Genomic DNA, 24,064 nt, shown 5'->3' with positions numbered 1-24,064 from the left:
GTGGACAGTGATAAAGACTCCTGAAAAATGCCAAATTCCCCCAGTAGCTGGGGCGGGACGAGGGGGAGGGGGAGGCGGGGGGGGGGGGGCGGGATTAAGGGAGCCAGAACAGAAAACTGGAGAGACAGGGAGGGTAAGTGAAAAAGAAGGGAAAGGGGGCAGATCTCCTGGGACAAGAGAGGATATTATTGGCTGCCCTCTGTTACTTAACTTACAATAATATCTTAGAGGAGGGCGCCCAGGTAGCCGAGGGGCTACTGTGGGCAGAAAGGGTTACCTTTCCCTCCGCCGCGGTGAGCGGGGAGGCCAGGAAACCAGTGCTGGAACTGGTTGTGGCAGGAGTGGGCACATCCCGGCCGAGAAGTCGGGGCCTCCACGCTTCGTGTTTCCCAAACTTTTGACATATGTGTACCCATTCTATAATTTTGGTAACGCTGAGTACCCCTCGTACTCATGAGAACGTAGAATTAGGCGCAGTTAAGCACGGTGCAGTGCATATCCCCACCAAACTCTTCCTGTACTTTGAAGGGGTACGTGTACCACACTTTGGGAAACACTGGAAGTCGGGCTTCCACCTCCTTTTCCTCCCTCCCCTCCCAGTCCCCTCCGGACGCTGCCGAGTGTGGAAACTATTGGCCGCTGCCCCTTTAAGAGCCGCCACTCCCCCCCCCCCCCCAGCGGTGGCACCCAGTGTGTGTGTGTGTGTGGGGGGGGGGGGTAATGGGGGGGGCTGAGCTTTCTCTCCCGGTCCACCAGGGAAGAAGATGGCTCGGGCCAAGGCGATCTCTCCCACGCCCCACTGCCCTCTCCCCTAAGCCGGGCGCCCCCTTCCCTCCTTCCCTCCCGCCCGCCCCGCGCGCCACGCGGGGATGGCTCCGCGGACCGACGGCAACGGCTCCCTGGCCTCGTGGCCGGATGCCCCTACCCTGGCGCCCCACGCCGCCAACGCGAGTGGCGGGCCGCTGTCCGGGGCGCCGTGGGCAGCGGCGCTGGCGGGGGCGCTGCTGGCGCTGGCGGTGCTGGTCACCGTGGGAGGCAACCTGCTGGTCATCGTGGCCATCGCGCGGACGCCGCGGCTGCAGACCATGACCAACGTGTTCGTGACTTCCCTGGCGGCCGCCGACCTGGTGGTGGGGCTGCTGGTGGTGCCGCCGGGGGCCATCCTGGCGCTGACGGACCACTGGCCCCTGGGCGCCACGGGCTGCGAGCTGTGGACCTCGGTGGACGTGCTGTGCGTGACGGCCAGCATCGAGACGCTGTGCGCCCTGGCGGTGGACCGCTACCTGGCCGTGACCAACCCGTTGCGCTACGGCGCGCTCGTCACCAAGCGCCGCGCGCGCGCCGCCGTGGCCCTGGTGTGGGCCGTGTCCGCCGCCGTGTCCTTCGCGCCCATCATGAGCAAGTGGTGGCGCGTGGGCACCGACGCCGAGGCGCAGCGCTGCCACTCCAACCCGCGCTGCTGCGCCTTCGCCGCCAACGTCACCTACACGCTGCTCTCCTCCTCCGTGTCCTTCTACCTGCCGCTGCTCATCATGCTCTTCGTCTACGCGCGGGTGTTCGTCGTGGCGACGCGCCAGCTGCGCTTGCTGCGCCGGGAGCTGGGACGCTTCCCGCCCGAGGAGTCCCCGTCGGTGGCGGCCTCGCGCCCCCGGTCCCCAGCGCAGGCGGGGCCCTCCGACAGCCGCCGGCCCGCGCGCCTCCTGCCCCTCACGGAGCACCGGGCCCTGCGCACCCTGGGGCTCATCATGGGCACCTTCACGCTCTGCTGGCTGCCCTTCTTCGTGGCCAACGTGGTGCGCGCCCTCGGGGGCCCCTCGCTGGTCCCCGATCAGGCTTTCCTGGCCCTGAACTGGCTGGGCTACGCCAACTCTGCCTTCAACCCGCTCATCTACTGCCGCAGCCCCGACTTTCGCTGCGTCTTCCGCCGCCTGCTGCGCCGCTGCCCGCGGGAGGAGCGCCACCGCCGCGCGGCCGCCGGCTGCCCTGCCTGGACCCCGGCGGCCCCGGCCCGCCCCTCCGAGCCCCGGCAGTGCCCCCCGCGCGGCGAGTAGGTAACGAGGCGAAGGGGCTGACACAGCTCGGGGGCAGGAAACATTCGGTGTCTCCTCTGGTCAATGTTTTGAGTTTGGAGAAGGTGGGGTTGGGGAAGGGACTCTGCATTGAAAAGAAGGGAAGACATGGACTAGGGAACCAAAAGAAAAACCGAAGTCCATTCTCTTCCCGCATCCGATCCACCCGACTGTAGGACTGAAACAAAGCAGGGTTGTTCTTCACCCCAGCGCCCCATAAGCGCTGCTGTGCCCCCAGGCCTCTGGCCAGCAAGGTCAGCTCAAGTTTTGGGTTTCTAGCTCCGTTCCCTGGCCGCCCGGATTGCTCGTCCCCGCTCGGGCTGGCTTTGGCTCGCAGAGGCGATTGGAGGCCCTTCCAAGTCCTTTGCCCCAGTTCTGGCTTCTTTGAAGGTTTGATAGCCAACAAGGTGAGAATGCACTTGGGGTGAGAAGGCTCTGAGGGGAGTGAGGAAGCCCGGAGTGCGAGTTCCTCCAGCTGGTAGAAATAGGGCTGGGCTGGAGTCCGGGTAGGTTTGTGGCTGCTTGGGGCCGCTGTTTTTGTATAATTACGGGTTTTCCAGGGTCCCTGGCCACCTGGGTCCCCTGGTTCCCCACCCTGTGCCCCACCCACCCCAAAATTTGCTATCTTCATTTTTTTCCAGGGCTTCCTGGGGAATTTCTTAGGCCTTGAAGGACAAGGAACAGGAGCTCCGTTGATCATTGATCCAGAACCTTTGGAAAGCTCTGGTCTCTGTTTAGAAGGAGCCCCGAGGAGTTCCCCAACTGGAAAACTCTGCCCTCCAGAACCTGATGACTGGGCCACAGATGGGGAGGTGGGGACTGACTGGGAGGAGAATCCTTACCAAGTGTTTTTTAATTTTATTTTTTTTATTTTTTTAACCGTCTTCTCTCTTTCTTTCTGAGAGAGGATTTTTAAATCCCATCCCTGAATTCAGCAATACCTCAGCAGCTAGAGAGTTGGGCTGCCCGTGCTCAGCTGCCCTTGGAGCCGGCAGGCTAGCTTTGGCTGGCACCTTGCTCACTTGTGTGCATGTGCTTAGGGCAGAGAGAGAGAGTACCCTTCGTTCTATTCCTTCTGCCCCCCCTCTTCCCCCTCTGACCTGATGAACCACTCAGTGCCCTCTAGGCGTGGCAGCCCAGGCTGGGAGCGGGAAGCTAAAAAAGGTCAAGGTTTGGGATTTTTGTCCCTGGCTTCCTCACTTTAGACGCGGAATAGCTCTGATCTACCTCACCACAGTGTCAGAGGGACTCTCCAGGGTTTGGGGGTGGGAGGTGGGGACTCCAGGGTTCATAGAAGGTGAACCATTAGAATGGATCCCTTCCTTACATTTTAAAATCAACTCAATAAATATTATTGAATGCAGTTCACCCATTGCCTTCTCTTCTCTCCATTTGTTTTCTTTCCATAATCCACTTGCTTCTAAGAGCTGGCTTTTGACAGTGGCAATAAATTAGGACTAATCCTTATTCCTTTCTTCCTAACCCTCATGAAATAAAAATGAAACATCTGCTTGGATAAAGGGGAGCAAGCTTGAGCTGCTGACACTCCTGCCTCCCTCCCCACCCTTCCAAAAACTCCTGGAATCCAGTTCAAGCGAGTAGCAACGCCACGTTACCCATAGGACTGGAGCAATGTGTCCATAGGATTGAGTTTGCTGGGCTCAGGACCAGGGCACATGGAGCCTATGCCAGCTCCCCATGCTATAAGCCAGTGGTGGCTTCCTAAGATCCCGTTGCCAGCAGGCGCCAGTTTTATCCTGCCCTGTACGTGTTCATTCTGGAGGCACGGAGCATTGTTTGTATCGGGCATATGTCCTGGGCTATAAATACATTCTGACATTTCCCATTCTTTCCCTAACCTCTATCTTCCCACTCCCTTTCCTGGGCTGCAGAAGTCTATAGTATCCTCTGGAAGTGAAACTGGAGTTACGAGTTTGAGCCAGTTGATCGTTGTTTTCCTTATTCCAATTTCCATGAATCTTATCAGGCAGCTTTCTACGGAAAGAACATTTTTATGGAAATCCCTGGATCTTTTTGTGAGTTCTTATTTAAACACCACGAACAGAGGCCATTGTCTGGACTGATATACAGGATAACCTGTAAATCATAAAATAAAAAAAAGTTTAACTCACTGAATGGCAGCAGCGTACAATGCATTGGCTAGGCTCAGGAGCTCCGGAGTTATAAAACTTTGATCTGCCCCAAGGATAAACTCAGTGGATTTCCACATATGGGTGTTCCCTGTGAATTGGACCTGGCTTGGGCTGTTCTCTTTTCTCCAGGAGTCCAGGTTTTTATTTCTTAGGATGTTTGCATACCACAGATGACTTTCCCCTTTTCAACCCAGGCCAGTGTGAGATCTCTGCTGTCTGAGGTGCGGAAGGTTTCTGGGCAAGGACTCAACTTTCGAACCCTTAGCGGGAGAAGGAAGTCTTGCTTTAGCCCGGGGCTAAGTCAGAGGGCCGCCTCTCCCATCTCTGAATATTTTCTCAGCATCACTGAGGAAAGTTGCCCAGTCAGTCCTAGGCAGGGAAAAAGGGTGCTTTGGGGGGAAAGGGGGAAGGGAATGGAGAAGGATTCTTGTACTCCAATTTGTAGAATTGTTCTTGAACATTATCCAGGAACTCATACTCCTTGAGTCTTGCTTGACAGATACCGGTGTGCCAGCTGTCAAGACTCCTTTGGAGTGTTTAGACTTGCACTGGAGCTGTGGACTCCATCTGCGAATTGTCACCAGTGTATCTGACAGATGGAGAGGCAGCCTCTCCGGTTGTTTCTCCAGCAACTTGTGGCCAGGTGTCAGGCTGAGAGAGATTTACATTCTTGGCTGGGGAGCAGGCTGCTTTTGTTAGCATGAGGCCTGAGCACTTGAACTGTGGAAGACAAACAACCATCCTCGGAACCCACAGATGTGAAGACATACAGACCAATGAGAATGAAAGAGCCCGTGGTGGACTCGCTGGTCTTGCCAGAGTCTGTTAGCAGGAGCTGGGCACGGGGCAGACATGGCAGGGAGAAGGGGGCTGAGTTGGAAGAGAGGGAGTGAGGAGTGACTGGATTTTCCAGAGGAACTGCTAAGGAGCAGGCAGAATTAGGGCACGGGGGAAGCTGATAGACTTTTCTCAGGCTCTCCCCAGGGTAGATGCTTCAGGAGAACGAAGGTAAGTTCAGACTGTGGCCCTCATGAGCAGTCTGCGGGCTACAATCCCACCCCAACTTCATTCTCACCCTTTATAGCGTAGGAGCAGCTTCTTTCTCTTGTCCTGGGGGCACAGGCGAAGGCCATGGAAATAGTGTTTCTTTATGTTTCCCTCCTGAAAACCAAAGATCCAGGCTTCCTCTCAGGCCTCTTGGCGGATTATGTCTGTGTTTGGGTCCAGAGGGGAAGTGGATGCCTCCAATGGAGAGCATTGCTAATGCTCTCCTCTACTCCAGGCAAAAAACCCTGGATATAGTCAGCTTTAGGCTAATTAGTGAGTGGTTGAAGCATAATGCAGAGCTCAGTTTGGTTAGCAGAAACTCCATAAGGCATCTGATTTTTCTTTAGCTCATCCTTTTATGAGATTAAGGAAAATAAAAATGCTTCCCTCATCTGTAAAATAAATGGAGAATAACCCTTTCTCTCCTCTCTTGTCTTCAGAAGGGGAATGAGCGTTTCTGGGATGGCTGGCTCTCCTAAAGTTCGGTGAAGTCCTAGGCAGAGCTTACTTAGCACCTTCATTATCTGCTCCACCCAAGGCATAAGCAGTGCTAGGTGCCCCCTGATGGCGATGTGAGGTACAACAGGTGTGGACTTGGAAATACTGGTCTGTTGAAAACGTAAGGCCCCTGCCTATCCCAACTGGAAGGGACCCCAGAAATGATTGAGACCAATCTTTTAATAAAATGGATGAAGAAACTGACTTCTAGAGAGGTGAATCGTGAGAAACCAAGGTTTAAATGCAACATTGTGGTTGGTAGTATAGAGAGCACAGAATTCAGAGCTGGAAAACAAGTAAGAAAGGGAGGAAGAAACAAGAATTATTTAAAACACACACATGCACACACACACACACACGTGGGGGAAAAAAGGAAGGAGGAAAAACATAATTTATTGAGCACAAATAAATATGACTGTTTTATTTGGTGTCACTACAAATGTTATATTAGTGACACAAATAAAAAATAGTCTCAAAAAAAAATCACTGAGCTTCATAAAAATCAAATAGCTTGCTTGTATTGATTCTAATGCAGTCTACCAGACTCCAAAGTATATTTTCTTTTCTCCACACACAATGCTATAATCAGTTATGTGACGCTGAGCAAGTTACTTAGCATCTGACATGTTGTTTGCCAGTGAATCAAGTGGAGATTTTATTAGTGCTCTACTCAGCTCATGCAGACTGGTTTTGAAGAACAAATGACTGTATGCAAAAATGGTTTGGAAACCGAAAGGGCTTTCAGTGTAAGTGGTGTCATTAGTTCAGGTGTCCTGGTTTTGATCCTTGTATGGTCCTGCTTCTATCGACAGCTGGATCTTGGACACACTTGTCCTTGGTCACTGTGGGCACATCCTACTTTATCTTTCTTCTGCCTGCCTCAGACCAATTCCACTGGCTCCATATCCATGTCACTGAACATCTCCCCCTCTGGCCCTCTTTTCACGTTCACACCCTGGTCTGGCTAGTGCCTGACATTTTGGTCCTGGTTTGGTTCACCCTATCATTTCCCTTGAAGCACTCATAATGAGCTAAATTTTAAAGGATGGACAGAAGGTTTAGAGACAGAGGGAACTTCCAGATGTCAGTGCTTTATGGGACATAGTCAGGGTTCATGAGAAGGGGGCCCTAAGGAACCAGAAAAAGGAAGATAGTATATTTATTTGCTAGGACTGCCATAAACAATTACCACAAACAGAAATGTATTCTCTCGCAGTTCTAGAAGCTAGAAGTCCGAAGTCAATGTGTTGGTTGGTTCATGCTTTCTGAAGGCTCTAGGGGAGGAATCTCTCTTTGCCTCTTGGGGCCATCCTTGGTTGCTTGACTTGTAGCTGCATCATTCCAACTTCTGCCCCCATCTTCACATGGCCTTCTTCCCCTATATGTTTGTGTCCAAATTTCCTCTTCTTCAAAGAACATCAGATATTAGAACAGGGCCCAACTCAACTCAGTAAGAATTAATTTTAATATGATTGCATCTATAAAAACCTTATCTATAATAATGAAAGGCTAATATGCTAATTAGACCGGATAGCCAAATGACCTTCTAGAAGTCATTCAGGATGTCCTTCCAGATGAAGCTGAGGTGGGGGTGAGGCAGATGCTGTTAGGGGTGATCAGGCATGTAGGCAAGTGGTTAAGGATGATCAGACAGGCAGGTGAGTGGTTAGGGGCAATCAGGCAGGCAGGCAGAGGGGTTAGGGACAATCAGGCAGGCAGGCGAGTGATTAGGGGTGATGAAGCAGGCAGGAAGAGTAGTTAGGGGTGATCAGGCAAGCAGGCAGGCAAGCAGTTAGGAGCCAGTGGTTCTAGATTGTGAGAGGGATGTCTGTCAGTTTAGGCCCGATCTCTGAAGGGATTAGGCCTAAACTGGAAGTCCAACATTTCCTAAGGGGTCCCAGATTGTGAGAGGGTACAGGCCGGGCTGAGGTACCCTTCCTCCCCCCCCCCCCCAAATTTCATGCACCAGACTTCTAGTTTCCAAATAAGGTCACATTCACCAGTTCTGGGGAGTAGGACTTCAACATATCTTATGGGGACACAATTCAACCCACAACAGTGGGTGGGAGGAAGAAGGAACACTGTAATGCATAGCCTTTTCATGCTCATCTTATGCCTGATGTTTTCCACATTTCCAAAGCTCTGTTTCATCCTATACTCAGTCAGAAGGGTGGTGGGAGTGCTCCCATTCCTGAATTTCCATTTCTTGGCCTTTTCCCTCATATCCCTGGGCCCCAGCCTGGAGAGACCACTGATAAATCAGACCGGTGTTTGTTGTCTCCTGTGGGCAGAAGTTGCTACTTATTCTCCATTCTCCTCTTCATTCTTTAGTAATAGGTCACCTAAGTTTTAGTTGGGCACATGGCTTCGCCATAGATACACTGCAGCCTTGCTTGCAGCTGGGTGTGACTATGTGGCTAAGTTCTAGCCAGTTGAAGTGTGCAGTTCCCCACATCCCTTCCTGATAACTGGAACACAGGTGTGCTGGTAAGAATGGAATTAGTCACCTAGGGTCATAAGATGGCAACCGTCTGCCATCAAATGGCAGAAAAACCAGAGAGCCTGGGTGTCCAACAGTGTAGAGACAGCATTATAACCCTGGACTGCTTGTTTTTAAGATTCTTAAATGAAAGAAAAACAGGCTTTTGCCTTGTTTAAGTCACAGTAATTTTAGCCTTAAAAAAAAAAAATAACACGACAGCTGCATTAAACAAATTCATCCATGAGGATGTGATAAAAGAGGGTATGAATAAACGGTCATCTGCTTACATTCTGTGATGAATTGGGTTGGGTTACAAAGCTGCTTTGCTGTGGTTCCTCTTAGGTCCCTCTGATCTCTGGGAATGGCATCTCTGTAGCATCTGAGTTTGTGCTGCACCTGAGACCACCAAGTCCATCTTGTTGGCATTGATTTGTATGGAGGCAATGATCAGTAAGTGTGTTAGTTTCCCAAGACTGCCATAAAATTACCACAACTTTGGTAGCTTCAAACAACAGAAATTTATTCTCTCCTAGTTTCTGTCTGAAATCAAGGTGTCAAACAAGGCTGGATCCTTCTGGAGGTTCTGAAGGAGCACCTTTGCCTGCCTCTTTCCTAGCTGCTGGTGGCATTGGCAATTCTTGGCTTTCCTTGACTTATATACATTACGGTACCTTGGTCTTCACTTTCCCCCAGTGCTCCTGCGTGTCTTTTCCTCTTCTGTCTCTTACAGGGCATGCATCTTTGAATTGGGGGCCTATCCTAATCCAGGGTGCTCTCATCCCAATATCCTTATCTTAGATTATATCTTCAAAGACCCTTATTCCAAACAAGGTTAAATTCTGAGGGCCCAGGTGGACACATTTTTGGGAAGACACTATTCGACCCACGTCGGTAAGAGACACTTACGAATTCCTTAATTAAGAGTTCTGGTCTCATGAGGTTATCATATGCACCAGTCACCCCTCATGGAAGAACTATTCTTTTGGAGTGTGTAGTAGGCAGAATTCCGAGATGACCCCCAGCAAACCGTGTCCTCAGATAATCCCCTACCCTTGAATGTGGGTGGAACCTGTAATTTGATTCCAACAAACATGACGTAGCACAGGTGATGGGATGTTACTTCTGTGATTATGTTATATGGCAGAGGCAAAGGGATTTCTAAGATGTAATTAAGGACCCTATCAGTTGACTTAAATTAATAAAAAGAGAGATAATGCTGGGGGGACCTGGCCTAATGAGGTGAGCCCTTTAGAAGAAGGTCAGAGGTCTGAGGCAGAAGAAGTCAGAGGGACAATCCTGCCATGCTTCAGGAAGCTAGCTACCAGGAGTTCTACAACTGCAAGGAGTGGATTCTGCCAACAACTGTGTGAATGAAAAGAGGACTCTGAACCTCAAATGGGACTGTGGCTGTTACCTTCATTTCATCCTGGTGAGACCTGAACAGAAGACCCAGCTAACACCCAGCCCCAGCCCCTAACACATGAAACCTGTGAGATAATAAATGTGTATTGTTCTAAGCTGCTAAATTTGTGGTAATTTGTTACACGGCAGTAGAAAATGAATATAGGCTCGCTGCACCATTCTGCCCAAGGTCATTTTTTATAGCAGGCCTTCTCTCGTGTTTTTAAAGGTTTTTCATCAGAATCAAAAGCACCATGGGACCATGAGCTCAGGAAGATCCCATCATCTGTCATGGGATCTTGAAAGTACTCTTGGGGACTTTTGATTGGGATCAGGGTCTCTCAGCCTTCTTTCTTCACTTCTGAGGGAATGACCAGTTTCTATGATCCCCTGACCCCCACGCACCTTTTAAGAAAATTAAGAGCTAAAGGTTCAGAACCCATTTACTACAGTTTTCTTTTCTAAATTGCCAGTGAGGTGCCACACTTTATAACATAATGGCACACAAACATAGTTCTCAAAATCTCGTTAGCAAGAAGCAACATGAAATATTATTGCTTCCACTGTTGGCATTTCAAGAGGGGAAAGGGATGGGCCACTTCTTCCCAGAGGAGAGTGAGAACGGAGAGCTTTACCTCAGCTCAGCACCAGCCACAGTGACTCTGATTTTCCTTCCAGTCACTAGATTGGGTGAGTGAGTTCTTCCTCTAAGACAAGCATGTCAAACTTGCATGCCACCCACAACCAATATTTTTGCGGCCCAGGCAATACAACGGTATGTAAGAAATGTTTTAATAAAAAAATTCATAACTTAATTTTTACAATATCCTACTATACATAACCCTGTATAATAAGAGCCTTTTAGTCAAATTGTCCCCTAGATTGGGAGTTCATCCTGGAGTTTGACCAGGGATTGGGGTTGGCCCGCCAACTGCCCTTGGCCCCTCCCCCCGAGTCGGCCCTACCCTGGCCAGCAGCAGGCAACCAGGGGAAGGGAAACCCTAGCTGGCAGCCAGCAGCAGCCTCTAAGGACCCTACTCATGCACAGATTTTGTGCACTGGGCCTCTAGTTATTAATAATGAACTACAATATTTGATAATGACTGATTACTATAATCATGTTGCATTCATTTTCCTTACATGCCTAACGTGCAGGCGCACCATTTCTCTCCACTAATACTAGCAGCGAATATTTTAGCAGCCAATTGCCACATCGTTAGTCTTGGACTGGCTTGTTTGGTGCGCACAACGGGAAATATTTCGCTTTCAGAGAATAAGAAAAATAGGTTTATTTGTGTTATACTTATTAATTTGTGCAGTTATTCAGTGTCTGGTAAGTTAATGCTCAAGAAAAAATATTAATTTTTATTAGAATGTTCTGTTATTTTATGTTAATGACTACTCATTTGTTTCAGCCCTTTGTATTCAGCATGCTTCTATTGAAATAAACCTATATTGAAGCTTTTGCTTTTTGCGGCCCACATGAACTTAAACCTTGTTTATTTGGCCCAGGTTAGCTTTTGAGTTTGACATGCTTGCTCTAAGATCTCTCCTTGTGCCCATATCTAAATCTAATTGATGTGGGAACTCTCTCCCAGAACCTCAGGGGGAGGGGCTTGGAGAAGAAGGGGAGCATGGGCAACTGCTTCTCCAATGGAGGAAATCCTACCAATTCTGGGGAAGGAGAAACATTTGGGGTTGATGGTAAATTCCACTACATCAGCAACCTTAAGACTCAGAAGCTAGCTGTGTGATGGCTTCCACTGGTTTACTGGAGGAAGAACTAATCTTAAGGGCAATCTAGTTCTTACCCCTGACCCACTCTCATGCCCATCTTCTTGGTAGGATTGCTGGCTCACTGGCATTGACCTGGTTGGTCTGTATTGGACTCCCAACCTTGCTTTTCTTGCAAATTGTTGCAATGAAGAATGCCTCTCCCTTCCTTCCTTCCTTCCTTCCTTCCTTCCTTCCTTCCTTCCTTCCTTCCTCACTTCCTTCCTTCCTCACTTCTCCCTTTCCTTCCTTCCTTCCTTCCTTCCTTCCTTCCTTCCTTCCTTCCTCCCTTCCTTCCTTCATTTTAAAATATAATTTATTGATTTCAGAGAGGAAGGAAGAGGGAGAAAGAGATAGAAACATCAATGATGAGAATCATTGATGGGCTGCCTCCCTCATGCCCCCCACTGGGGACCAAGCCCACAACCCTGGCATGTGCCCTTGTCTGAAATCAAACCCAGGACCCTTCAGGCTCACTCTTTATCCACTGAGCCAAACCAGCCAGTGCATGCCCATTTCTTTAAAAAAACCAAAAACCAAAAAGGAGGCATATAAATGGTACAAGAGTAATTACTTTTGATATATAGAATACAGTTTAAATTAACAGATATTTTTCAAAATCCTCTCTTCCCACCAGAAAGTCGCTCCAGGCCTGCTTTAGTGCCTAGTACTTTTAAGGAGGACAACTGGCAAGACTACTCAATAGCCACTGTCATAATCCCAGGTCTTCATCACTTCTTAACTGAATTAACTAAAATAATCTCCACTGGGCCTTCCTGCCTAGCTCTGGCTTCCTTCTAATTCATCCTCCACAAGGCGCCAGGGTTTTTGTTTTTGTTTGATTTTTTTTTTTTACAAAATATAAATCTGACAATGACATTTCATTTCTTAAAATAATCCAATGGCTTCCTAAAGCATTTGGAGTAAAATTCAGACCCCTTAACACAAAGGCCTGGCATTAGATGGACAGTGCCTACCTTCCTAACCCAATTTCTCACCACTCTCCTCCCCCTCCACTTTTATTCCAACCATGCTTAAATTCACCAAAGAACTCATTTTATTTTTGTTATCTCTATACCTTCACACAGACTACCCTCTGTCATGCATTCAAACATGGATTGTACACTCTACTCATCCACCCATTTGTTCATCTCACTGGATAGCTTTTATCAAGAGAACAGACTCCAGATATGCTGCAACGTAGAAATAACAAAGCTTTCCAATGATTAGGTTTAGGCCCTAAACTTTAGGGTATAAGAGAAAAGGGAGAAGATAAGAATGAGACCAATGGATTTTTGGCCTGACCACTTGGCAGAATGGACTTGCCTCTTACTAAAATGGGGGGAGGGGAGAAATGAGGAGGATATGAAACTATGATTTAGTATATTTGAAAAGTCTATTAGTTATGTCTTAGAATATCAAGTAGGCATGTGGATTTCCAAATCTGTAGATTAGAAGAGAAGTCAGAAATGGATTTATAAATTTGACAGAAGTGTATTTAAGCTCATGGAAATGGATGAGCTCACCTGCATGGTGACCATAGATAGAGAATTCAAGTCAACGCACCGCACACCTTAAACTTATATTATTTGTCAATTATATTTCAAAAAGCTTGGGAAAATAAAACAAAATTTCTCCAGGCATAAATGAAAGAATTCAGAGGACTGAGCCCTGGAGCATTCTAACATTTAGAGGTCAAAAATAGAAGGAACCAAGAAAGTCACTGAGAAGCAGCAGTAATGAGGTGAAAGGAGAAGCAAAAGCAAGTAGCATCCTGAATGTCATGGGAAGAAAGTGTTTTAAGGAGGAAGTGGTCAGTTTTGTCACATGCTGTTGAAACATCAAATAAGAGGAGAACCTTCGGACTTGACAGGATGAAGGACTGTCATTTGTTACCTTGATGAGAACAGCTTGATGGTGTGAAGGGATAAAATGCTCATCAGAGAGATTCAACAGAACTTGGGAGATGAAGAAATGGAGACAGAATCAAACGTTCTCTCAATAACTATTGCTCTGAAGAGGACCAGAGAAATGTGGTGTGATTGATGATCCTGCTGTTATTTTGGTCAATCTGGCATCCTGTTTCTCAGAATCCTCATTAGATCCTCTCCAAAAGAGGATCTTGCTCAAGATTTGAGAGGCAGAAGTGAAGCAGAGTCTACTACAACTTGAAGGACTCCGAGGTGAGATATGGAAGTGGAGGTGGTGGGTGGGCTCTGACTTATCTTCAGCTCTCTGTCCAGCTCTTCTTCCAGACTGTTGACCCCAATGTCCAATGGAGCACCACTAGACACTTGGCTGCAGACCCACACATATGGTAGCTGAAGAGAAACCCTATGGACCTCTCCATGCATTCCTGCTTCTCGGTGCCATTCCTGCAGCTGGATGTGTCTGGCTTTTTAAATTTCCCTGCAAGCTCTGATTTATCCTTGCACCGGCAAGCACAACCTGGTTAATGATTTTTCTCTGATTCTCTCGCTTCCTTCTTTGGACCTCCACTTCCTCAGGTCCTCCTCCAATAGCGTGAGGTCTAATTCCTGTAATAACCATATCGTTCCCAGCAGACCTGTTTCCTTGCCCGAATCCAGACTGACACATGGAGTAATAGCTGCAGAGGTGACGTGAGGTCAAGGGAATGTTGTTCATTTTTAAGATGGTAGTTTGCTGCTTGTTTGCTTGAGAGAAGAGAAAGTTACAACTGCAAGAGTATTGTAGCTTGGACCCAGGGCACAAAGGAAAAGATTGAATTGAGATGGGGGTCCAGAATAGGTGGGCCCAAGCATTGTAGTAAGAGAAAAGACAGAGTAGGTGGGTATCTATGTAGTAGATTGGTAGTTACAATGGGAGCATGTGGAAGTCTCTTTTGATTGCTTTTATTGTCTCAGTGAAATAAGAAGTACCAGCAGTAAATGAGTCTACTGGGAGAAGAGAGAAAAGTAGAATTGCAAAAATTTGTTGTTTTTGGCTGGCTAGCCTGTGGACCGCTTTCTAGAATTTGGAGAATTCGCTGTTTTGTGAGTCTTGGTGGGAGACAGAGCCCACCCATCACAACTGAAACTGAAATAATCAGACCCTCAGTCTTACCAACCCTTAGTAGCTCCTGGAGGTTTTAGGATCCCCATTTCCTTATAACCACATGACTCTAGAGCACATGTGTCAAACACAAGGCCCGCGGGCCAAATCCCGCCCGCCCGGCCTTGCAATGTGGCCCGCACCGCGCTGTCATCACTGCACTCCGCTGTCAGTTTATGACATTGTCAGTTTATGACTGTTCAGTAAACCATTCAGCCCGCGATTTAGGCTGGATTTTAGATTTTGGCCCCTTCTCTGATTGAGTTCGACACCCCTACTCTAGAGTAATGAAAGGCTCTTCTCCAAGGGGACTCCAGCTTGAGCCACATTCCTCTTCTCAGAGCAAGCACAGTGACTCAGGACTCAGGAACCAAAGTTCCATTCCTGGCTGTGCAATTTGGGAGGGCTCAACACCACCCTGAGCTCTAGGCGATTGGGTAAAAGTCACTAGAGGATCCCATGCTCAATCACGCTAAGATCAAGGATGGGCCAGGAGTCTCTGCAGACAAAAGAAGAGAGTAAGAAGGTGTGGGAAGCCCAGAAAGGAAACTTCCTCCTCCTTTCAGGGAGCTAAGAGAAGAAATGATTGATCTTCTGCATAATAAGGATATAATGTGTGGAAAGGCTGCAGACATTAAAAAACAAATTGTTTTTGAATGGGAAATTTATGCATGTGATTTAACAGTACAAAAGTAGTATACAGTGAAAAGCAAATCAGCCTTTTTCCCTGTCCAACGGCCACTGAATTACTTTTTCCAGAGGAATTCATAGTGATGTACTTCTGTGTGTCCTTCCAGAGAGTCTTTCCATATCCAAGCATGCACATGCAAGTGTATCTTTTATTTCTTCCCCCAATGGCCCACTCTTTGCTCTTTATTCTTTACACTGTTGTATTTATTTAGTGGTGTTTCTTGGAGATTTTCCACAGCTACACACATAGGTTTGCCTTTAACAGTAGTGCAGAATTCCATTTTGTGGATAGTCCATTATTTATTTAAGCATCCTTCAGTGACTGACATTTAGTTTATTTGTACTGTGGATGAAAAAAGGGCCACATGCTAACCTGACTAGCGCAGGGAAGGCCTACATAGAAGCCTGGAAAATTCAAGAGATCTAAAGTAACCACAAAGAATGGTTTGAAATTAAAGGCCTTTCATTAAAAACAGTTTATAGTGTGTAGTCAAGTCCTAGGCTAGTATCTTCCTTGACAAAAATCAGCTTCAATCTTTATTGAGCCTATTGTCCTTTTGCATCTGTGAAATGTCAGAGTAACTTATAACTTACCCTTTTCCAGATCCCTCAGGGTGAAATAAAATTCCTTCATTGTTATTATCCTGTTAATTGTTGACTGTTAACTATCCTACACCAACCAAAGTAAAAGAAATATATGTCTATCATTTAACTTTTTACCCAACCCCAGAGGTTCCCTCCCTCCATGTCTCATCTCTCCTCCTTTGATTGTCATGTAAAAACAAAGTTTGACTCAAATAAACTCACTTTTTTTTTTTTTTTTTTTACGTTAACAGCACATACAGTTGCAATAACATTTCCTCAAATGCATGTGATTTTGCACATATACTACATTCACTTTTACTCCCATGCCCGGTCAGCTAGAGACCAAAGCTGAAGCATCCAGAAGAGCAGGCCCAAGGGGACCACAGAGAATGACTCTGGGACCCCGATGACACTGTGACACTCTGGATTGGACTGGGACTGACATCCCTGTCTTGTTCCTGATCTTAAGGGAAATACTTTTAGTTTTTCCCTATGGAGTATGATATTGGTTGTAGGTTTTTCATACATGGCCTTCATTTTGTTAAAGTATGAACCTTCTATTCCCACCTTTTTGAGAATTTTTATCACAAACCAGAGGCCCAGTGCATGAATTCTTGCACAGGTGGGGTCCTGCTGGCCCACCCTGATTAGGACCTATCATGGCCAGGCTGGCAGGGAGAAGAGGAGTCCCTGCAGGAGGTTAGCCGGCCCCATCCCTGGTGTGGGGGCCAACTGGGGATGGGGCTGGCTGGAGGGAGGGGCCACAGGAGGTTGGCAGGCTGGCCTCACTCCTGATTGGGCTTCATAGCAACTGGTCATTCGTGTTGTTCTAGTCTTTCTTGTTGCTTGGCTTTTATAAATATAGATAAGTGCTGGATTTTATCAAGTGCTTTTTTCCTGCATCTATTGATATGATCATGTGATCTTTATCTTTCATTTTATATAATGCATAATATTTATTGATTTACAGATATTGTACCAGCCTTGTATCCCCAGAATAAATCCCATTTGGTCATAGTGTATGAGCTTTTTAATGTATTAATAGATCCAGTAGGTTTGCTAATATTTTGCTGAGGATTTTAGCATTTATGTTCATTAGGGATATTGGCCTATAATTTTCTTTATTTGTAGTATCTTTCATCAGGTTTTAGGTTTTAGAAATAGAATAATGCTGGCCTCATGAAAAGAGTTTAAAGGTCTTCCTTTCTCTTGAATTTTTTTGGAATAATTTGAGAAGGGTAGGTGTTAGTTATTATTTGAATGGTTGATAAAATTCTCCTGTGAAGCCTTCCAGTCCAGAACTTTTGTTTTCTGAGAGTTTTTTTATTTATTTTTTATTTTTATTATTATTTTTATATATGTTTTCATTGATTTTAGAAAGAGAGAGATAGAAACATTGATGAGAGAGAAACATCCATTGGCTACCTCCTATATGCCCCCTATTGGGGAACCAGCCCATAACTTGGGCATGTGCCTTGACTGGGACCTCTTGGTGCATAGGTGAACACTCAACCACTGAGCCACACTGGTAGATGATTACTGCTTTAATTTCATTCATTGTTATTGGTCTATTCAGGTTTTCTGATTCTTCCTGATTGAGTTTTGGGAGACTGTTCCTTTCTAGGAATTTGTCCATTTTGCTCAGGTTGTCCAATTTATTGGCATATAGTTGTTCATAGTATTTTCTTATAATCCTTTGTATTTCTGTGATGTCAGTCATTACTTTGCCTCTTTCATTTTTGATTTTTGCTTATATGGATCCTCTCTTTTTGTTTTCTGGTGAGTCTGGCTAAATGTTCTGAATCTGAAGTTGTACTAGTATCACCAATTATCTTTTCAAAGAACCAAGTCTTCACTGATCTTTTGTAATGTTCTTTTAGACTCCATGTCATTTATTTCCACTGTTACCTTTATTATTTCCTTCCTTCTGCTTACTCTAGGCTCTTCTTGTTGCTCTCTTTCTAGTTATTTTAGGTGTAGGGTTAGAGTGTTCATTAGAAATTTTTCTTTCTTTTTGAGGCAGGCCTGTAATGCTACGAACTTCTCTCTCAGAACAGCTTTCACTGTATCCCATAGATTTTGGGTTGTTGTGTGTTCATTTTTATTTATTTCTAGGTATTGCCCTATCTTCTAAAGGGCTGACTTGTTATCTTGGTTATGGTGAGTTGGGGTTAGAGAGGAGAAGGAAATGAGTTAGGGAGAAGTGCCTGAGAATTCCAGGTCTTCCCTACCTCTTCCCCTAGCCATCTCTCAGGGATTCTTCTCAAGAGCCACGGAATATTCCCATAGTCCTTGAGGATCGCCACCATGGAGACTGGGAGTTGGATTCTGTTGCTCTGGTGACCAATTGTGTGGGGCCTCTGTATTAGAAATGCCAGAGTTCTGGGAAGAGGCAGGCTAGGGAAGCTCAGACATAGAGGAAGCCTTGAGGCAAAACGCAGGAGAGAGCCTAGGAGTGGAGTCATAGTCCTGGTTCTACTTTCATCTCAGTGATGACTACCCTTTCAGTGTTTTTGGATGTTCCCCCAGCTCAGAAGCTAGAAGGCAGTTTGTTAAAGATCTACAAACAAGACGACTCCTCTAAGAAGATGTTCCTGGCCTATAAAGGTAGATGCCTAAGACTTAGTGTATCATAATCGCCTCTAGGGGGGGGGGGGGTAGTATTCCACTGCTACAGAGGAATCAGGAATGTCACCCAAGCTTCTCCCAGTGGGCAAAAGAGCAGAAAACATCCTGGGTCATTCCATGCCCTCTGCCTTTCTTTGGGGCCTTCCAGAGGTTTGATACAAGCTCTGGTATATCCTCTTCCCCAGCTGTATGTGGCACCTGCATGAGCACAGCATGTTTTTCTGCCTCTTCCTCCACCCCCTTTCTGTTCCTGAACCAAGAATGGTTCTCTAAATTGACTCTTCTGATATACAGAGAGCGCTTGCCACTGTGTAAGTCAGTGTTACTGTTGTTTAATCTCAGGTATTTATAACTCCCAGGCTGTATATAATTTTTGCCTTTTAAAATGACTCACAGGTTTTAGTTGTCTTCTTTAAAAAGACAAAAATTGTCTCAGTGGATAGAGCATCAGCCTGAGGACTGAAGGGTCCTGAGTTTGATCCCAGTCAAGGGCATGTACTTCATTTGTAGGCTTGATCCCCGACTCTGGTTGGGGCAAGTGCAGGAGGCAACCAATTGGTAACGAGTCTCTCACACATTGATGTTTCTCTCTGTCTCTCTCCCTCCTTTCCACTCTCTCTAAAAAAATCAATGGAAAAATATCCTCAGGTGAAGATTAACAAAACAAAAAAAAAACCCACAAAAAATGGTCCTGGCCAGTGTGGCTCAGTTGGTTGAGTGTCATCCTGTGCACCAAAAGGTCACTGGTTCTATTCCTGACCAATGTTTTCTTGTCCTTTTCCTGTCATTGCTCCATTTTAAAAATATATATATATTTTATTGATTTTTTACAGAGAGAAAGAGAGAAGGATAGAGAGTTAGCAACATCGATGAGAGGGAATCATCCACCAGCTGCCTTTTGCATGGCCCCTACAGGGGATGTGCCCGCAACCAAGGTACATGCCCTTGACCGGAATCGAACCCGGGACTTTTCAGTCCACAGGCCGATGCTCTATCCACTGAGCCAAACCGGTTCCGGCCATTGCTCCATTTTTTTACCATGATCCCAGATTGTGAATTTGATCCCTGATGCAGGAGGCAGCTCTGATCAGTGTTTCTCTCTCCCTTCCTCTCTCTCTCTCTAATCATTAAAAAATTTTTAAAAAAATTATATTTACTAATAGCACATTGCTTTTATAAAAGGGAGGTGTGGGAAGGAAAGTTGTCTTTTCCTAGGCAACTTTCCAAAGCTTCAAGAAAGCCGGGACAGATGAATTGCTTGTGGGCTGGCTGCAGAGCCCAGAGGCCTCCAGAGCACCCTCTGCGGTTCTTCTCACAGTCTGCATGACCCAGGACGGACAGCCCTGGGTGTCTTTCGTGGTGCGCAAAATCCGACTGCAGCTCGCCCAGGATCCCTCCCTGAACTACGAGTATCTACCGGTGATGGGCATGAAATCATTCATCCAGGCCTCACTGAGACTTCTCTTTGGAAAGAACAGCCAAGTCATTGTGGAGAACAGGGTGAGAAGAAGGGCTCCTCCTTTGCCCACCCAGACACAGGGTGTGGGAATCGGAGTTTGCACCATCTTAAACCTGAAAGGGACTTTGGACCCCACTGCCCCCCTGCATTGACAAAGGAAACTTGTGAGGCTCATAGAGTCCAAAGCTTGCCATGGAAGGGCAGGGCCAGCATCAGAACCCCAAGCCCATGCTCTTGGCACCAGCCCACAGTGTGCAAATTCTCTCAAGAAAGGAATGATCTGGCTGAGACCGGTTTGGCTCAGTGGATAGAGCGTTGACCTGCGGATTGAAAGGTCCCAGGTTCGATTCCGGTCAAGGGCATGTACCTTGGTTGTGGGCACATCCCCAGTGGGGGGTGTGCAGGAGGCAGCTGATCAATATTTCTCTCTTATCGATGTTTCTAATTCTCTCCCTCTCCCTTCCTCTCTGTAAAAATCAATAAAATATATTTTTTTAAAAAAGGAATGATCTGAATCTGAGGGGGTACTAGTATCACCATTACTCTTTAAAATTGTTCTGTTTATTTCTTTTGCTGTCAGGCAGGGGGTGTGCAAACTGTTGGTGACAGTGGTGCCTTCCAACTTGGGGCCCAGTTCCTCAAAACTTGGCGTCAGGATTCTCAAATAGTCTACGTCATTTCTTCTCAAATAGGTGAGTGTTATGCAAGGTGAGGATGACAGAAGATCCTCATTCCCACCCTGATTCCCACCCCATTTACATTCCTCACTGTTGTCCTTCTCACTCTCTGTCATGACAAATGGTGAACAAGCCAAGGTGTGCTTGCCCTTTTCTTGTCATTGCTCCATTTTCAACCCTGACCCTCAGGGCCATTCTCTGGTGTGTCTGCTTCCATCTCTCCACTTCCCATGTAACAGCTGGTGGGGGGCTGTGTTCCCACAGAACATCATGGACTCATCTTCCAGGACATGGGCTTTACAGTTTTTGAATTCTCCTTCTGGGACCCTGAGCAGCTGTGCATGGACCCCAATATGCTCTTCAGTGTGGTGAAGGTAGAGAGGCCACCCTCAGAAACTTTCCCCCAGACCTGACCTACAGTTGTATTTTCCTTTCCTCCCCACCTGTCTAATTATCCAAGGCCTTCTCTAGGCTTGGATTTGTCTAGTGCTTTGGTAGGAACCAACTTTGAGGATCACTTCTCCTCCAACACCCCGGTGCCTCTACCGCCTGGTAGGGGCAGTGCCTGATGAGACAGTCTCTACCTATAGCAGGCCCCATATGGCTGTATCTTTGTGATCGGGAACATTGACCACTGCAAGATGACACAATATCAGTGGACAAAGTTGATGGCCACCATGAAGGTGAGTCCAGTGTCTCACCTGACTTCCTCCCTCTCACCATCTACCATGCCTTTCATCAGTCTCACCCTTTTTTTCATTCTCCTTTCTCCTATAGAGAAAGCGGATATTTCTATTTTTTGACATCCCCTATCAAGGTTTAGCTACCGGTGACCTGGAAGAAGATACTAAATTCTTACAATATTTCGTGTCCGAAGGCTTTGAATTCTTCTGCAGCCAGTCTCTGTCCAAGAGTTTTGGCATTTATGGTATGGCATGGGCAGAGGGAGAAGGGAGGGTCTGGTGATGAAGTGCTGCCCACCCATGGCACGCTCCACACTCTCTACCCTGCGGAGAGAGCCAAGGCCTCCTGAGAGGGCAGCATGGGGGCACAAGAGAGGAGCTGGACATCTGATTTCCTGCCATCATCTCAGCTCAGTTATGAAAACTGGCACCAGTTGCATTGTTCCCCCCCCCCCCCCCCCCCCCGCTTCGACCTCATTTCATCATCTATAAGAGGAGGGGTTAAGAATCAGTTATCTTTCCAGCCCCTTCCGCCTTTGAGACTCTTACAGTTACACTTCCTGGAAGAAGAGCCTCTGGCAACTTCCAAGGGCCTGGACACTAGCGTGACTAGGCTGGGATGAGGGCCCTGGAGGTTACCCTCTCTTCAGTAAGGTTGGAGGCAGAGTTACAGGGGAAGGCTCCGGTAGAGGAGAATGAGAACAAGGCTGTCTGTCTCCATGCTGCAGATGAAGGAGTGGGGATTCTAGCCGTGGTGACACGCAACAACCAGCTCCTGCTGTGTGTCCTCTCCCAGCTGATGAACTTCGCCTTGGCCCTGTGGCTAAACCCTCCCACCTCGGGGGCGCGAATTATCACCTCCATCCTCTGTAACCCTGCTCTGCATGAAGCATGGTAAGGGAGACAGGTGGGGGCAGGGGTGGATGGGCGCAGGCTCTAGATACCTACATACCTCCTGATTCACAGGATTCAACTGGGTGCTTCTCTTCTTGCCTCTGTATTCCATTCATTCATAAACATTTACTGAGGACCCTCTGTGTTCCAAGGGCAATGGCTATGCCAACCAACTCTTGCCCTACTATGGGGAAATGGGTAATAAGATGGGACACAGACTGATGAATTATTTGAACTCTTCCAGATTGCAGGAGATTAGGAAGCCCCAAGAGCTTGCTACTCTACCAAAATCTGCCCAAGAGTCTGCTTGGCCTGCTTAAATTAATACAAGCTGAAACTTTCCTCCCATTTGTAGCCATCTGAGATCCCTGACTCCACTGGTGTGCCCTCGGGCACTCTGGTTGGGGGCTTTTGAAGGGAAGAGGAGTGGAATGGCAATGAGGAGACTGGGAGCAGGGGGAAGCCTCACACTTTAATTTCTTGCTGTCCTTCCTTTGACAGGAAGCTGAGTCTAAGAGAGGTCGCAGAACACCTTTTGCTCATCAAAGAAAAGGTTAAAGAGAAACTCCGGCTCCTGGGGACGCCTGGCTCCTGGGATCACATCACTAATCAGAATGGGACGCATGGCTATCTTGGGCTCAACTGTAAGTGTCTAGGAGTAGAAAGCGCGCCCCTTTCTGACCTTGGGCTTGTATCTGAATATTCACCTCCACTGATTGGGTGACCAGTCCCTAGCTTCACACCAGATTTTGAATCTCCTTTGAGGAAAGTGGAGCTGCTTTGAAGACCCCCTATGGCCTCCCACAAGTGCTGATGCTCCCTATCCCCCATAATCCACACTGGGCTAGAGGGGACTTAGAGGTGGTCATCCCAGGATCTGAGATCCTGTGATTATCACAAGACCAACAGATAGAATACTTGGTCAAGAAGAAACATATCTACATCCCCAAGAACGGTCGGATTAACTTCACCTGTATCAATGCCTGCAACATAGATTACATCACTCAGAGCATCAACGAGGCTATCTGCTTCACAAAGAGCTCTGGGAAAAAAAAAACCCTCCAGAAAGTCGATATCTCCTAATTTAGAATAAAAGCGTGAGTCTTGCAAAATTCCTGAGTGTCTGCTTATTCACTTCTACGATTTATTTCTCTGCTAAGTATTCTGTCTCTCTCTCTACCTGTCTACTGACAAAGCTTTGGTCTGGCCTCAGCAAAGAGAGGGGAAAGCCCAGAGAAAAAGGAAATGTCTACCTTCATGTACCATCCCCTATTTATTGAACACCTACGACGTGAAGGCCCTGATCTGATGTCTTAGTTCATTCGAGCTGCCATAACGAGCTACGGTAGATTGGTTGGTTGGCTTATAAATGACAAAGATGTCTTTCTCACATTTCTGAAAGGCAGAGCAGTCCAAGATCAAGGGGCCACAGACTCAGTGTCTGGGGAACGCCCACCACCTGGCAGAAGGAGTGAGGGATCTCTCTGGGGCTCCTTTTGTCAGAGCACTAATTCCCCCATTCATGAGGGCTCTGCCTTCATGACCTAACCATGTCCAAACCCCATCACATTGGTGAAGAGGTTTCAACATATGAGTTTTTTTGGGGGGGAACACAAACATTCAGACCATAGCATCTGGGCATCAAAGAGAACGTAAAAAAAAAAAAAAAACGTGTCCAATCCAGTCCTTTTCCTTCAGAGCTTAGTTGGGAGACAACCTTAGTCACATGAAACAGTTAAGTAACATTTCAAGGCTGAATGCAATAAAAAGGCACAGCAGATTTACAGAGATGTGATTCTTACACTCCTGAACCTCCCTGTCATCCCAGCTAACTGAGTGGAGCACAGATGAATTATCCTGAAGATCCCTTCCCAAGTGACAGGTTGATGAGCAAATTTAATATTGTTCCTGTGATAAGGCACTGAGTTTGGGAGTGATTTGTTACATAAGTGT

The 24,064-nt window shown here is 47.1% G+C and overlaps 1 protein-coding gene across 3 annotated transcripts; it reads left to right on the top strand.

The window, feature by feature from the left end:
• Positions 1 to 719: 719 nt before the first annotated feature.
• On the top strand, positions 720 to 23,205 carry ADRB3 (adrenoceptor beta 3). 3 transcript variants are annotated; one of them, XM_084878376.1, is made up of 9 exons: positions 17,416 to 18,377; positions 19,717 to 19,898; positions 20,438 to 20,549; positions 20,799 to 20,908; positions 21,125 to 21,217; positions 21,312 to 21,462; positions 21,946 to 22,111; positions 22,613 to 22,755; positions 23,013 to 23,205. In XM_084878376.1, exons 1-9 carry the CDS (start codon positions 18,263 to 18,265, stop codon positions 23,192 to 23,194), a joined length of 1,254 nt encoding a protein of 417 aa, XP_084734502.1. In that variant the 5' UTR covers positions 17,416 to 18,262; the 3' UTR covers positions 23,195 to 23,205. The 3 variants fall into 3 exon arrangements, with proteins under 3 accessions (XP_084734501.1, XP_084734503.1, XP_084734502.1); XM_084878375.1 differs by lacking the exons at positions 17,416 to 18,377; positions 19,717 to 19,898; positions 20,438 to 20,549; ... (2 more) ...; positions 21,312 to 21,462; positions 21,946 to 22,111 and adding an exon at positions 720 to 2,047; XM_084878377.1 differs by lacking the exons at positions 17,416 to 18,377; positions 19,717 to 19,898; positions 20,438 to 20,549; ... (4 more) ...; positions 22,613 to 22,755; positions 23,013 to 23,205 and adding exons at positions 720 to 2,047; positions 2,711 to 3,395.
• The last annotated feature ends 859 nt before the right edge of the window (positions 23,206 to 24,064 follow it).

Source organism: Pipistrellus hanaki (assembly GCF_964339955.1).
Source record: "Pipistrellus hanaki genome assembly, chromosome: 3".
In the NCBI taxonomy this organism is placed as follows: domain Eukaryota; kingdom Metazoa; phylum Chordata; class Mammalia; order Chiroptera; family Vespertilionidae; genus Pipistrellus; species Pipistrellus hanaki.
This window is presented reverse-complemented; position numbering and strand designations above follow the sequence as displayed.